The sequence below is a fragment of the Carica papaya genome, chromosome 6, assembly GCF_054855325.1.
Source record: "Carica papaya isolate Zhongbai chromosome 6, ASM5485532v1, whole genome shotgun sequence".
NCBI lineage: Eukaryota > Viridiplantae > Streptophyta > Magnoliopsida > Brassicales > Caricaceae > Carica > Carica papaya.
The window spans coordinates 35101893-35116003 of record NC_142314.1 but is presented as its reverse complement, the minus strand read 5'-3'; the positions used below and the strand labels follow the sequence as shown (position 1 = coordinate 35116003).

The following is a 14111-nucleotide window of genomic DNA, read 5'->3' as shown; positions in this document are numbered from 1 at the left end:
ATTAGATTTGGAGTATTATCTTATCTATGAGATGTAATATTTTTATAGAACAAAATTATTAATCACCTTATAACATAACTAAAATTATCTACAAATTGCTAACTCAACAGTAAATTTGACTAAAAAAATTTGTTCATAACAAAGATAAAGTTGGCATTTTACTTAAAAGTCGGTAAGGATAAAAAATGATTCATATTATATTACACACTAAAAACTATTGAGTTTCCTTCTTCTTCGCTCCTCATGGATATATATGCTTTTAGTTTTGAGAGAACAATGGAATAATTTAATGATGTAGAAATTAAAAATTTTATTGACGAAATCAGAAGTATCCTATAAATAGAAAAAGTTATGAGTCAAATTTATTAGATATATAACATGATTACTGTAATACCCGAACTCGAAATTTGGCATGAGATCAATTTTAACATTTAAAAATAAATAAAAAATTATTTAAAAACTAATTTGATTTAATTTAATTTTTGTTGAATTTATTGAAAAAAATAGGTTAGGGATGTAATCAAAAATAATTTTGAGAAAAATTGGTGAAAATTTAGGTTCATGGATGTTTTTGAAAGAAAAATTAGAAATTGGGGGTCAAAGTGTAAATAAAAAAAATTATACCACGTAGAACCGTTCAGTCAACAGCCCCGACGAACCAGAGTACGTCGTATGGTAAGGCACGCTGACGTCGATGCCACGCGGGATACCACACAAGCAATCCGCGTGCTCTGCGATCGGGCGATCCAGAATCGATCTCGCTTGCGTGGATGACTCAGATTTGTTTCATTCTTAAGCGCGATCGGACGACCGAGATCAAATCGCGATAGACGGTCCAAATTTATTTTCTCCTTAGGTGCGATCAGACGGATAAGATCAATCGTGATGGACGGTCCAAATCAACACAGATGTATATAAATACCTCGTATCACACAGGAACCCAAACCTTAGTCGCTAGTCCCCATCGAAGAAGGAGGTCGACTGTCGACCGCCGCCGTACTGGAGTCACCAACGACCGCAAAAAAAAAGTAAAAATTCTCTCTATCCATTCGAAATTCGATTCTGAGCACTCCTGTGGCCAAATAAGAGCAAAAGAGATGGCGGATGAACAAAAAACTGCAGACAAAGCCCGGCGAAGCCACCGAGGCTAAAATCTCAAAACTCCTCCGATGAGCCCCTTCTCGATTCTCATTTCACGTAATTTTTTTATCATTATGTTCATGTCCTTTTCTGTACAGGTTAGTCGAAGAAAGAACCTTAGCTGCGAAGGAGGACCGGCGAAGCTGCTACACCCGGAGGTTTTCCTCACCGATAGGTTCGGTTTTTTGTGATTTTTCGGTCAACCAAGACTCCTAACGTGTTTTTCTGTAGGGATACGACCAAAACTGGCCAAAACTGACTAGGCTGAGGTGAACCGCCGCCGTGCCCTAGTGTTGAAACCCTAAAATTGGCCGGAATGAGTTTTGAACACCGATTTTATATTTCTAAGGTATTTTTAGGTACGTGATGAGTGTTTTGGATTACGTAAGAAAAATTCAGGAAACCTAGTATCTGTTAGGAGGCGTAGTAGGCAACACAATATCTCGAAATATCGATTTGGGTAATGATCTCTCATCCTATTATCCGTTACGGTAAATCAAGGCTTAACGTTGCATAATTTCGTATTTTTATATAAATTAGAAAATCTTAAAAATAATTATAAGTTACTATTGGAGCCGGAACCAGTTAGTGCACATTTGTCATAATTCCCAATTTATTTTATTGTATTGCCTAAATTGTTTACTATTACATTATGCATGCTTACATTGATATTTTTTATAGTCTTCTCAATTATCTGGGTTAATTAGTTCATTCATGCATGATTTATCTGGTTATCTGATTACTCGGTTATTGGTTGTGATAAGTTCAATCGCATACTTAAATGTTATTTTATTGATAAGTGAAAATAAAATAAGATATTAGTATTACGTGGTTAATTGTTATGTTGATGGAAATCTATTATGTGAAAGACTTACTGGGTACTCGAGAAATGGTGGACGTGTTTGGTACATAGAGAACCCTACCATGAACGTTACCTCAGTCGGATGAGACTAAGAAGTCTTTTACTAGTAAGGTTTGAGATATATAGTTTATCCTCATACCGGATGAGGTATCAAAGTGGTGGAATATTTGGTGCTTATTACCGGATGAGGTATGGGGACGACCGATTAATTGTTTAATTGGATATTAGGTTCACGAGTAGGAAGACATCTCTATGGATTTTCAGGGGTACCGTTAAGCGGATAAAAATAAAAAGTTATCGTCTCTTGTTATTTTATATGTGAAAGTAAAAAATGTATGAATATGAGTTTTCATAGGTTATTTTTGGAAAAACTCGTTATGTGAATACGGAATAAATGATTTTTTTATATTAAATGAATTTATATTAAATTAAGGGCTCAATTTGTTTTTATTTTTATTTTTACCAATATTCAGTTTTTCATATATGTGATTAGTGTGATATTCTTAGTAGGGTAGTATAGCTCACTATTTCATTAACTATTTCAAATTAAGATAATCAGAATTCAGATCCCGATCAATAAAAGGGTTGTGAGTAATTCACTACCCAGACTCCCTCTAAGTGCTAGTGAAAGTCGTCCTATGATATTTATTTATTTACTTTTCTTTAATTACCGTTTATTTTTTAGAAGAAATATTCCCGTAACTATATTGGACATTTTAAATTATTATGTAAGAAATGTAAATTCTGACTCTATTAATCGCTTCTACATTTAATTTATGAATTTATTTTTATTTAAATTTCGGGTCTTTACAATTACACTCTCTAAGTATTAAAAAAAAATTATAAATAACTAAAAAAATCTCTAACATCATTAAAAAGCAAGATTAACTCAGAAATTAAAGAAGATGATGTTACAACATAGTTAAACACTAGTTTCACATTGCTTTTTGTTATCAAATATATAGTGCCCAAATATTTTGCAATCTCCAGCTCATAAATAATATCATAGACTCTACAATATTAATAACCTAATGGATTTAGAATTCTTCTTATACTAATAAATATAATTCATTTGAAATAACCCCCGTAGATAAGACACAATCTTGTCCATAGACATATAAAATTAATGACATAGCCAAAAATATAAAAGGAGTATGAAATTCCAAATCAAGCATCGAGGGTTATAGAATAATACATGTATGAAACTAATGACATAACCAAACATGTAAAAGGAGTATGAAATCCCAATTCAAGCATTATGCCCTCTAGAAAAGACATTTAACTGTAAATGTGTAAGAAACATAAGATCGCCACCAACACATTTTAAGATAATGAAATAACTTATAAGAAATCAACACGTTGTTTATAATTAATTTTCTCACAAGAAAAATTGATCAAATATATTGAATAATATTAAGTAAAACAAATTTAAGATGATGAACAAAGAATTTAATATTAATTTCATAATTACATTATATAAACTAATCAATTTATAATCTGCGATAAATTTTATTGTCTAATTTTTTAAATATAGGCATGAAAGTTGATTCATATCTCCGGAGGAGTATGATCAAGTAGATACGATAGAAAAAGATTGACAATTTCAATTGTCATTCAATACCAAAATTATTAAAGAATAAAAAAGACATACAATTTGATCTAAATACTCTTTGATTGATGCATTTGTTTTAGGATAATATAGATCTCTCCCACCCTGTAAGGTTATAATGAGCCATGATCTCTCCAATAACTCTAGCCACCATACAAATCTAGTAAAATATCCATCGTATAACATTTAAAGCTTTGAAATTTTTCTTAAAATGATTAGTTGATAAGCCCTCAAATTTTTTTTCCTCATTTGTCCATAAATCCACTTCATCTTCAACCTCCATAGAGTATTTCCTACTTTTTTACTGAAGCCCTAGAGCGAAACAAAGAAGTGTTCTTACTTGCATGACTTAGCCAATCAACCCTTCATCCTCGTGTTCATATTATTTCTTCTCTCTTACAAAGATTATGCAATTCATTTTCGAAGTGTTTGATTTGGACAACATTATTATCCTTATTAGGCTCTCTTACGTGCAAACTGGTCGTCGAGACTTACTCTCAACAATCAAAAGATTTGCATGTCCAAATTCACCATTTTCCTACCATATAAGAATCACATAATAAATTATTAATTAACTTGGATATTATTAGTCTAGATACCATTAGTACATAATATAGTTTTATTATCGAATTAACAAATCATACTATACTTTATAAACATATAACCAAAGAAATGAGATTCCAAATAGCAATAGCTTATTGAATAGGAATGTGGCCGAAAGTGCCATCTCTTGTTTTCATATTTCTTTTAGGGTGTGGTTTCTAATATTACTTTAACTAAATCTATTTGTAATGTTAATTATTGATATATATATATATATACATACATATATATACACACATATATATGTAAACAAAATAATAAATGAAAATTAAATGGTAAAATTTTTTGGACTAATAGTTATAATTAGCCCATTTCTTTTTACATAATAAAGTACTTATTTCTACTCATTGTCTTATATACATATATATATATATCATAATAAATTTAAATATAGTTAAAAAATAATTAGCCCGAAATAAGAGTTAGGCTCCACTTCATTGATATTATCTATAATAGCTATTATGGATGCATAGTAATTATAACTAACCAAACATGAAAATAAATATTATACATACATATATATATATATATATATATATATCAGTAACAATAATTACATTCTTGCCTCATGATTTTCCTTTTTGTTCAAATGAACCCAAACATGTCTTTAAATCATTTCAATTGCAAGGTTAATTTTCATAAAAAGAAATCATTCAAAACTTTAAAAATTATTATGAATCTTTTTATGATGTGATGCATGCATATATATATATATGTATGTATGTATGCATAATATGTGTAATTTTTCAAGATTTTTGTTTTTATGCCAAGAAAAGAAAAGAGAAAAACTTCAAAGAATCTCATCAACCATGATAAGAACACATATAAAATGTTACTACTTTGTTGACATTTTTAAATATTCTAGCCACTTTATTTCCATGTCATTATTCTTCATATATAGAATTAAACCTTCCTTAGATTCTTGTTAGCCACCACACACCTATATATATATATATATATATATATATATATATATGGGTCATTCTTCAATTTGCCTTCAAATATCTTCAATAGTTTACATATTGTCTCCCACATATACACACACCCCCACATATATATATATATATCTATCTTACTTTACACCTCTACATAGGGATGATAATGGAATTGAAAATTTTTATTATTTGTTTTATTCTATTTTAGTGGGGTAGATAAAATTAGACCCAAAAAAAAAAAAATTTGGATAGTGGGCTAAAAATGAAATCACTCACTCTTTTGATTTGACGAGGATGAAGAGATACCCTACTTACTTCATACTTGTCCTACCACATATTTGTATATACATGTTATTTTTATATATATATACATATATTATATTATATTAGTATAAAAAATTTACAATATATACCTTATATTCACTTTATTTAGAACTAATTTGCCAATAATTTATGGAATGAACATATATATATACACACACACACACATTTTAATTTGGCAATTAGTGTATTTTAGACTATTCACAATAAAAACATACAAATCAAAACTTGCTTATCAATAAATTAATCCTTTAGGGTTACCCATGAAGGTAAATAAAATATTTAATAAATATTTAAAAATAAACAATATATTATAGTTCTAAATATCTATAGGTCATACACTATTCTATATGCACTTTTTTATAAAGTGATGACAATGATATCAATGAAGAATTTTCCTCCTTTCCAACCAGAAAAAAAAAAAGGGAAAAAGAAAAACCTTAATCAAATGTGATCAAAAGGAAATGGTCATTCAATGTATGACACCAAAACCAAAAAAAATTGTGGCTCTAGACAATAATTTTAATTATTTGGTAGCTGGCTATATGACAAGAATTGTTGGCGGGTATACATACATACATACATACATACATACATACATACATACATATATATATTTACATAATATTCACATTTAATTTATATGACACATAAATCGAAAAATTGTGGCTGTAAAAAGAAAATGTCTATCGTTTTTATAAGGGCTTGCATTGTAAACATCAATTGTTTTCTAGATTTAATGAATCTCTAGACAAAATGTCTACCATATACATATATATATATATATATGATGGGATTTGGAACTTTAATATTGATGTAAAAGTAATTAATAAAATATTAAATTTTATCTTCTATTAAATTTATCTTAAATAAATTATGTTACAACTTAATAAGAATATCGTTAAATAACATAACATTATAGATAAAAAGAAAATACGTTTAAACTAATAAACTCTTGAGAAATCGATCTTTAAAAAAATTAAGTTTTTTAACTTTAGATGTTCTAAAAAAAAACTATAGATTGAGTAAAAAGGTGTTTAGTCTGTACTCATGAATATCGTTAAAAAAAAATCTTCTTTGGAAATAAGCCTTATCCACTCCGAACATCAACAATCACTTTATCATAAGAACTCGATTTAAAAAGAATACCCCCACTCCCATGCCCTTAAAGCTTTTATTTCAACTATAACTAAAACGGAAACTGTAAAGTATTGCTTTTACCATTTGAAAATATGATTTTTATATTAGGCTAAAGTTTTTTATTATTCTAAAAAGCTCGTTATGTTGTAGAAAAAGTTAAGAACTAGAGGGAAGTTCTGTGTTATTTGTGTAAAATAGATTATGTTATGGGAAGAAAACTTATAAGCAAAACTAACTATATTTGAGTAAGAATAGTGCATAAAAATCTACCATAATTTGGCACAATTGAAACATATAGACACGACGATGGTTTTGAATTTAATTTATTTCATAGTAATCATATGGCCTACTTTTGGTAAGAGCTCAAACGGAATATTATTTCATTAGAATTTTTTTATTTTCACAAAAGATATCTTAATTTTGAAAACAATGGTGTCTTCTCATAATGAGAAAAATTCTCTCAACTCTAATAGATGTGAGATAAAAGATATTTTGTGCACTAATATATAAACTTTTTAATTGAGGAAATGTATGTAACAATGTAGCACTTTAGATCACGAATTTATAACACGCCATCAAACTGAATTTTCGTATATGACATCAATGATGTGGATGAAATTCTTCACTAGTTTTAGGAATAAGATGTTGGGTTTATTTTATTTCAAAATCAAAGAAAAAATTGTCTGAGAATATTTTTCAAGAAATGACACTCTGAATGCTGAGTTAGAAATTAAATTTTAAGAGGGAATAACTGAAAGAGAAAAGAACGAACTTTTAACAAAAAACAAATCTTACATTTGTTATTCGTATAAAAAAAAAGTCATAGGAAAATGGAGAGTCTTTTCGTATTTAGCTAACAAAATGATGAAATGAACTGTTTACCTAGTCATTAGTAACCACACTCTGTGTTTGGTGACCTAAGCTACATATTTAGTGACTCACACATACTTTACTATATAAATTAACATATAGTATAATGATATACTTAAGCATAAAAATTCATATCAAACACAAAATAGATTTTACAAATACCTAAAATTTGACGAATTATATATAGATTACAAATTTTAATAGTTTCCCTAGTTGTATCCTTTAGAATTCAACTTGTATAAATAACTTAATCTTAAATTAGTTATAGAATTTGGAACTCGGTTTAAAGAAGAACTTTTTCTCGAGAATTCATTGAAGATTTGCCAGGCCTTGAAGCTTGATATAATATAATTTTACTACTCTTGAGCGTCATGCGTGTACTCCTCATCAATAAAACGCAAAGCAACGCCAAAAATTAAACAAGAAATTTAAGATTAACAAATATTTTTAAATTTTTGAATGAATTTTATTAACCAATTTAAATTCTCAAATCACAATAATTCGAGTTGAAAAAAGTGAATAGTTGCATCAATACGTTAGAAGAAAAAATTAAGATGGTTCTCTATAATAATTTACCGATATAAAGATACGACTTTTAAGATAAAATATGATATGCATATAATGATCTTGGAATATGAAAAAATAAAATAAGAACAGCAAAGTATGCCACTTGAAAAAGAGTAGTTAAAGGAACAGACAAGTATTAACCATCTTAATTACATGACCCGCTAAGCTTTTGCTGAATTATGCATGTGCAAATGCACGTACACATACATACACATAAAATTCGAGGCGATATATATATATATATATATATAGTCGTTACACTTGTATAACTTCACCAGCGGGTGATTTTGAAATAACTAAAAGAAGGGAGGAGGCGAATAAAAAAGCGTAATTATTGACAAATTTCCCATACAAATTAAATAACTTGCAAGATGAGGCAATAGTTTAGGTGTATATATATATATATATATATTTGTAGGCAATAATATATAATATGTTTTTGTCTTAACCTTCCATGGCTGTTTACCTTAAGAAAATGTAACTTAACAGTAGTTATTGTTCCTTAAAGCTGCCCGAGAAGAGTAATGCAACAGTAGATCAAAGTTCTCTTAAAGCTGCTTCAATGTCTTTCCTTAAGTAGCTGCAATTCAAACATGAGCAAGCCTGACACAATTTTTTTAACGAAGCTAACCAAAATAATATACATAATATACTGTAATATATATGTATAATCAAGCATACATACACACACACACACATATATATATGTGTACGTATGTATGTATGTACCTACCAACCAAGGAACAAAACTGAAACTGAAAAGTTTCAATTTTGCACTGAAAGAAAGTAAGTATGTCAGTGAGTTTGCAATACAAACTTTTTCGTTAAACTGGTTTAAGAATTAATAATGTCAGATCTTTTCCTATATGTATATATAATCAAGCATGGATACAATATTATACATATACGTATATAGTGTATGTATACAGGTGTAAGGACCTCTTTTGAAAAAAAAATTCAAAGAAAATCCTATTGGTTTGAGAATTAAGAGTAGATGTTTTTTTTCCTACATTTGCAGACCAAAATGTACAAAAGATATGTTCTTTTAAAAGATTCGATTTGTCTGAAAATGTAAGAAAACCTTAATATGAACATATAGAACAAATTAAAAAGAAAAAGAAAGTTCAGAATAATTAAATCCACCTTTATAATTATAGCCTTATCTTAAGATATGAGGAAAAAAAAAAGATTCAAAGACATGTTTGTGCCAAAATGATGCTCTGAACTAAAATTCTAAAGAACTAATATATATATATATATATATAGGTGTATGAGAACTAATTATAGCCCTATCTCAAGATATGGGAACTAATATATATATATATATATATGTATTTATGTATATGTATGTGTGCGTTGATAATAAATGCATTTAAATAAATGTTTCTAAGTTGGCTCAACACGCATTGAACATTCACAAGCCTGAAATTTCAGTGAAAATCAGAATATATATATATATATATCTTGAGAGTAGATAACAGTTTTAGCTATATATATATATATATTTTTAAATATGGTAGACGATAAAACTCAAACTTGAGATGTCTACTGAAGAATTAGAAGGCAATCCCAACTAAGCTTAAATGATTTTGATAGATTCTTATATATATATATATATATATATATAATTAGGAAGGTTATGTATGTATAACATTATACATATGTATACATGTGTGTGTTAGTTGATTTTTTATATTAAAAATTTCCTATTTTAGGACTAATTAATTGCATGTGAATATATAATTATAATCAGATGAGCTCAAGTCAAGCTTCTACATTGTTAGAAAAGGAGTTTTTCAACACAAGACCACACATGCATACATTCTATAGATATTCTATAAATCAATTTATATACATATATATATATATATAATTTTCAGAAGGTTGCTAATCAAAGATTATATATTTAAATAGTTAATGATTTAATAATCAAATCCTTCAAAAGGTGAACACCAAATCAAAGATACCCAAGAGGACAATAATCCAGCAATATCCAACTAATAAACAAAACTTTATATTATATATACTTATATATATATATATGTAATTAATGTGTAAAAGTTAGTTCCCCACCCAAGTGGGATAACAAATAAACCTATAAGATTTAGGAAATTAATACCCATATTCCATTGATTATTGGTGGTCTCATTTTTCAATTTTTTTTTATTATATATATATATATATATACACACACACTTACATATATAGATACATATATATATATATATTATATATATAATGTTTGTGATATAATTAATTAGCTAGCTGGCATCAAATATTAGAAAAGATGAATCTAGGTTTTGTCTTTTTGTCTAATTATAGATCTATATACCATTATCTTCGTACTAAGTAACCTACCAAATTTCACTATTTGTAGACTCGTGAGCCTTCCACCTCTTCAATGTTTTGTCTCTGCTTGACCAAATACAAATTTATTATATATATATATTCTCATGCATATTTTAATTTAGTTAAAATTCTATATATATATATATATATATAATATAATATAATTAGACTCTTAATAAACTCAGACAAACAATGACACAAATAACGTTTTAATAAAGACACACACACACACATAACTCAAATTCATATTTTTATAAAGAAAATACTAATCACCAAATTAAAAAATAATTAGTATTAATTTCTTTAAAATTTTAAAATAATGTTAATGGAGTCCTATAAAAAATGCTTAAACTTAATTTAGCTAATCAATGGATGAGGAGATTTTATGTATATACCGTTACTAATTCTGGGAATGGAAGACATATCCATACATATATATATATGTATGTACACACACACACACACACACACACATATATATATGTACAAATATATACTTCATGAATTCTGTTTATCTTCATTTCCTCTTATGAGCAGACAAAGTAATGTTTTTCCAAATTTATTTTACAGAATCTAAACTTATACATGTATTTCAAGCACATTAAGTTGATTACCAGTTTGTTGATTGGATGCTCTACACTATTATAACTATGGCCGTATCTGCTACTGGCTACATATATATGTGTGTGTGTGTGTGCATATATATACTGTTATTACTGGCTACTTCCCATAATTATACATTATATTTCAAAAGTGAAGAAGACTAGCTCCCACAGACAAACAATAGCCGTACAAGCAAATTTTCAAGAACACTCATAAATTAAGCAAAAGTAAACAATTTTTTTTTTCTTTCCAAAAAAAAAAACTTGCAATTCACCTCATCACTAACATAAATATGTTTATCTGATGAATAATGATGAAAAATGATCAATCCCTACGCGTTCATATGAATTAATGGCGTGTATGTCTATATATATATATATATATATATATATAGAGAGAGAGAGAGAGAGAGAGAGAGAGAGAGGGAAAGCAAAAATGCAAACATATATATTCAAATATAGTGATCATGATCAATACTTACCTGGTTTATGCTGGTATTCTCTTCTGCTTCTTCTTGGATCAATCGGTTGCACCAGAATTGGGCATTATAGACGAATGTGGCTGCTGCTGCTGCTGCTGCGGCGGGGGTGGCGGTGGCTGAAGACTAGCCGACGATGGTGTCGTCACCTTCTGCTTAGGCCTTTTCCTCTTCTTCTCATAACTCACTCCTCTCGCTTTCGCCTGAAAATCTCTCACTTCTCTCAGATAAAGCCTCACTGCTCTTGCACCAAACGGGTTCCCTTCGGGCCTCCCTCCATGCTCCTCATACGCCGCTCTCAGCCGTCCGATCAGCGCGTCAAGACTCCCCCACGCCTGTCTCAGCGGACAAGGACAGGGAGCCGGGGGGTTAGGCAGGCCGAAGAAAGGGCAGGTCTGGTTATGGACTTTGGTCTTCCCAAACTGATCGAGGTAGCGGAGGAATTCCAGCACGTGGGCCCCGCTGCACATGGGAAGAGAGAGAGGTGGACGGTGGTTCCGGAGGTATTGGCAGAAGGTGTTCCAGTCCCGACGCTTCTGGTTCTCGTAGCGGCTTGGCGTGGTGGTGCTAGTGGTTGAAGATGGAGCGGATGGGGTGGAAGATGCAGTTGCAGGAAGATGATGATGAGCTGAAGTGTTACTGGAAGTGATCATGACGGTGGCGGGTATGGTGGAGGGAGTGGTGGTGGGAGATGGGTATGGCGGGTTATTGGGTGGTTGAGAGATTAAATCCATGGAGGAAGATGATCAAGATCTGGGTTCTGAGTAAATTAATTTCTTTCTGGGTATTAGGGTTTTTTCTTGATCAGCTCTTTCTTGATAATCAGAGACAGAGAAAGAAGAGGAAGTCACAGTCAGAGTTCGTGCTTCTTAGAGGAAAACAAACAGAGACATTTCAACACTTACAAACACACACACACACACACACACCCACCCACATATACATATATATATATATATGGAGCTTTGAAAGGGTGAAGAGATATAGAAAAACCAAAAAAGAAAAAAAAAACTGAAGTTTCTGCTCTCTGCTCCACCCGAAGAAGAAACACTACATGTATATCTATGTATATCACTTCTGATAAGATATATAAATATATATACACCAGGAAATATGCCTAAAATAGCGAAAACCAAAACGTAAAAGCAAGATTTTGCATGGCTTCAATGTCTAATTTGATGGGATAGAGCCTTTAATTTCCAAAGAAACAAAGAGAGAGAAACAAGACTGAAGAAGAGAAGACATGAACAGTAACCCTTTTTCCTCTTTTTGGGAATTTTTTTTTTTTTTTTTCCTCTCTAACAACTATACATGGTATATGTTCTACATATGAATAATGAATCTATGTGTGTGCAGAGAAATCTTGAAAGACTGCAGTTTGATAAGATCACTAGATTTTCTTTTCCAGGAAAAGAACCAACAAAGAACTGGGAGTTTCCCCACTGTTGATAAAGGTAGAACTGAAGAGAAAAACTGAGGGAGAGAGAGAGAGAGAAAGAAGCAGAAGAAAATAATTGTTGGAGGTGAGTTTAAGTGGGTCAAGGGGGAGGGAAGGCTGTGAAAAAGGGTGTGGAGGACTGAGTTACTAATAAGTAAACATGACAAGGGACTGTTTTGCTAAAAATAGGACAAGTTTTGCAGAGAGATGATGATGGTGACCCATTTTATCCTGTTCACTCACCCACTCTCTCTCCAAAACGCGTGTCTTCACTCTCCACAAACAACTGTATCTATAGGTTTTTTCCATCCATTCAGGCAGGAGGAACCTTCACAGCAATTGCCTTTTTGCTCTCCTCCAAATTCTCTCTTGGAGCTGTTGGTGTGTGTACCCATTGGCCTTCAATATGTGTATCTCCCCCATTTCCATGATTGAGAAAAATGTGCCCTTATATCCATAAGTGTTTCTGTTAATTTCTAAAAAGAGAATATATCGTGTTCTATAGATATATAATTTTATCTTATATTTTATAAATAAAAGAGAACTTTGTATGCATACTAATACGTATTAAAATATATTCAGTTTGCTGGAACACGAATTGTACGTGTAAAAAATATGTAATTGATATGATACAGTATGATGTCTGAAGAACATCTCATTCAGTTATTGAATTATGGTCAATATTACGCTTAGTATTAAATATTTTTTTTATTATAAATTAGTTTATAAACTTTTAAAGTTGTTTTAAAAAATTAATACTATTAAATTTTTAATTAGAAAAATACGTAGGAACATTAGATGTTGTCTGAAAAAAAAAAAAAAAAAAATTTATTCCTCACTCATCTCCCATATTCTCTTTGTCTTTCCCCAATTTCACCTTATAAACCTCATTTCATCGTATAAAATAAAGAGACTCAGCAGCTTCTCGCATAATTTAGATATATCCTATTTGTTATTGGACAAAGTGAAGCTGCGGCAAAATTAAGTGCATAAGAGGAGAAAAATACAAGAGGCTTTCAAAGAGATTAGGAGGTGACACGTGATAAAAAAGCTAGAAAAAAAAAGTAGCCAAAGAATTAGGGTTTTCAAGCAAAAAATAGAGGAGAAAGTGAGAGAAAAAGAGAGCTTAGAGAATGAGAAAACAATGAGGTTGAGAAAAAGAAGAGGACAATTAGGGCATCGAGGGATGGGGTAAT

At 30.1% G+C, this 14111-nt stretch overlaps 1 protein-coding gene across 2 annotated transcripts; it reads right to left on the bottom strand.

Annotated features, from left to right (window-relative positions):
• Positions 1-8144: 8144 nt before the first annotated feature.
• Positions 8145-13052, bottom strand: LSH2 (LIGHT-DEPENDENT SHORT HYPOCOTYLS-like protein (DUF640)). 2 transcript variants are annotated; one of them, XR_015821470.1, is made up of 3 exons: positions 11481-13052; positions 10406-10459; positions 8145-8627 (listed from the first exon to the last, which is right to left on the bottom strand). XR_015821470.1 is itself a non-coding variant. In XM_022032150.2 (2 exons), exon 1 carries the CDS (start codon positions 12209-12211, stop codon positions 11519-11521), a length of 693 nt encoding a protein of 230 aa, XP_021887842.2. In that variant the 5' UTR covers positions 12212-13051; the 3' UTR covers positions 8145-8627; positions 11481-11518. The 2 variants fall into 2 exon arrangements, 1 of the variants encoding a protein (XP_021887842.2); XM_022032150.2 differs by lacking the exon at positions 10406-10459 and having other exon boundaries at positions 11481-13051.
• Between the last annotated feature and the right edge of the window lie 1059 nt (positions 13053-14111).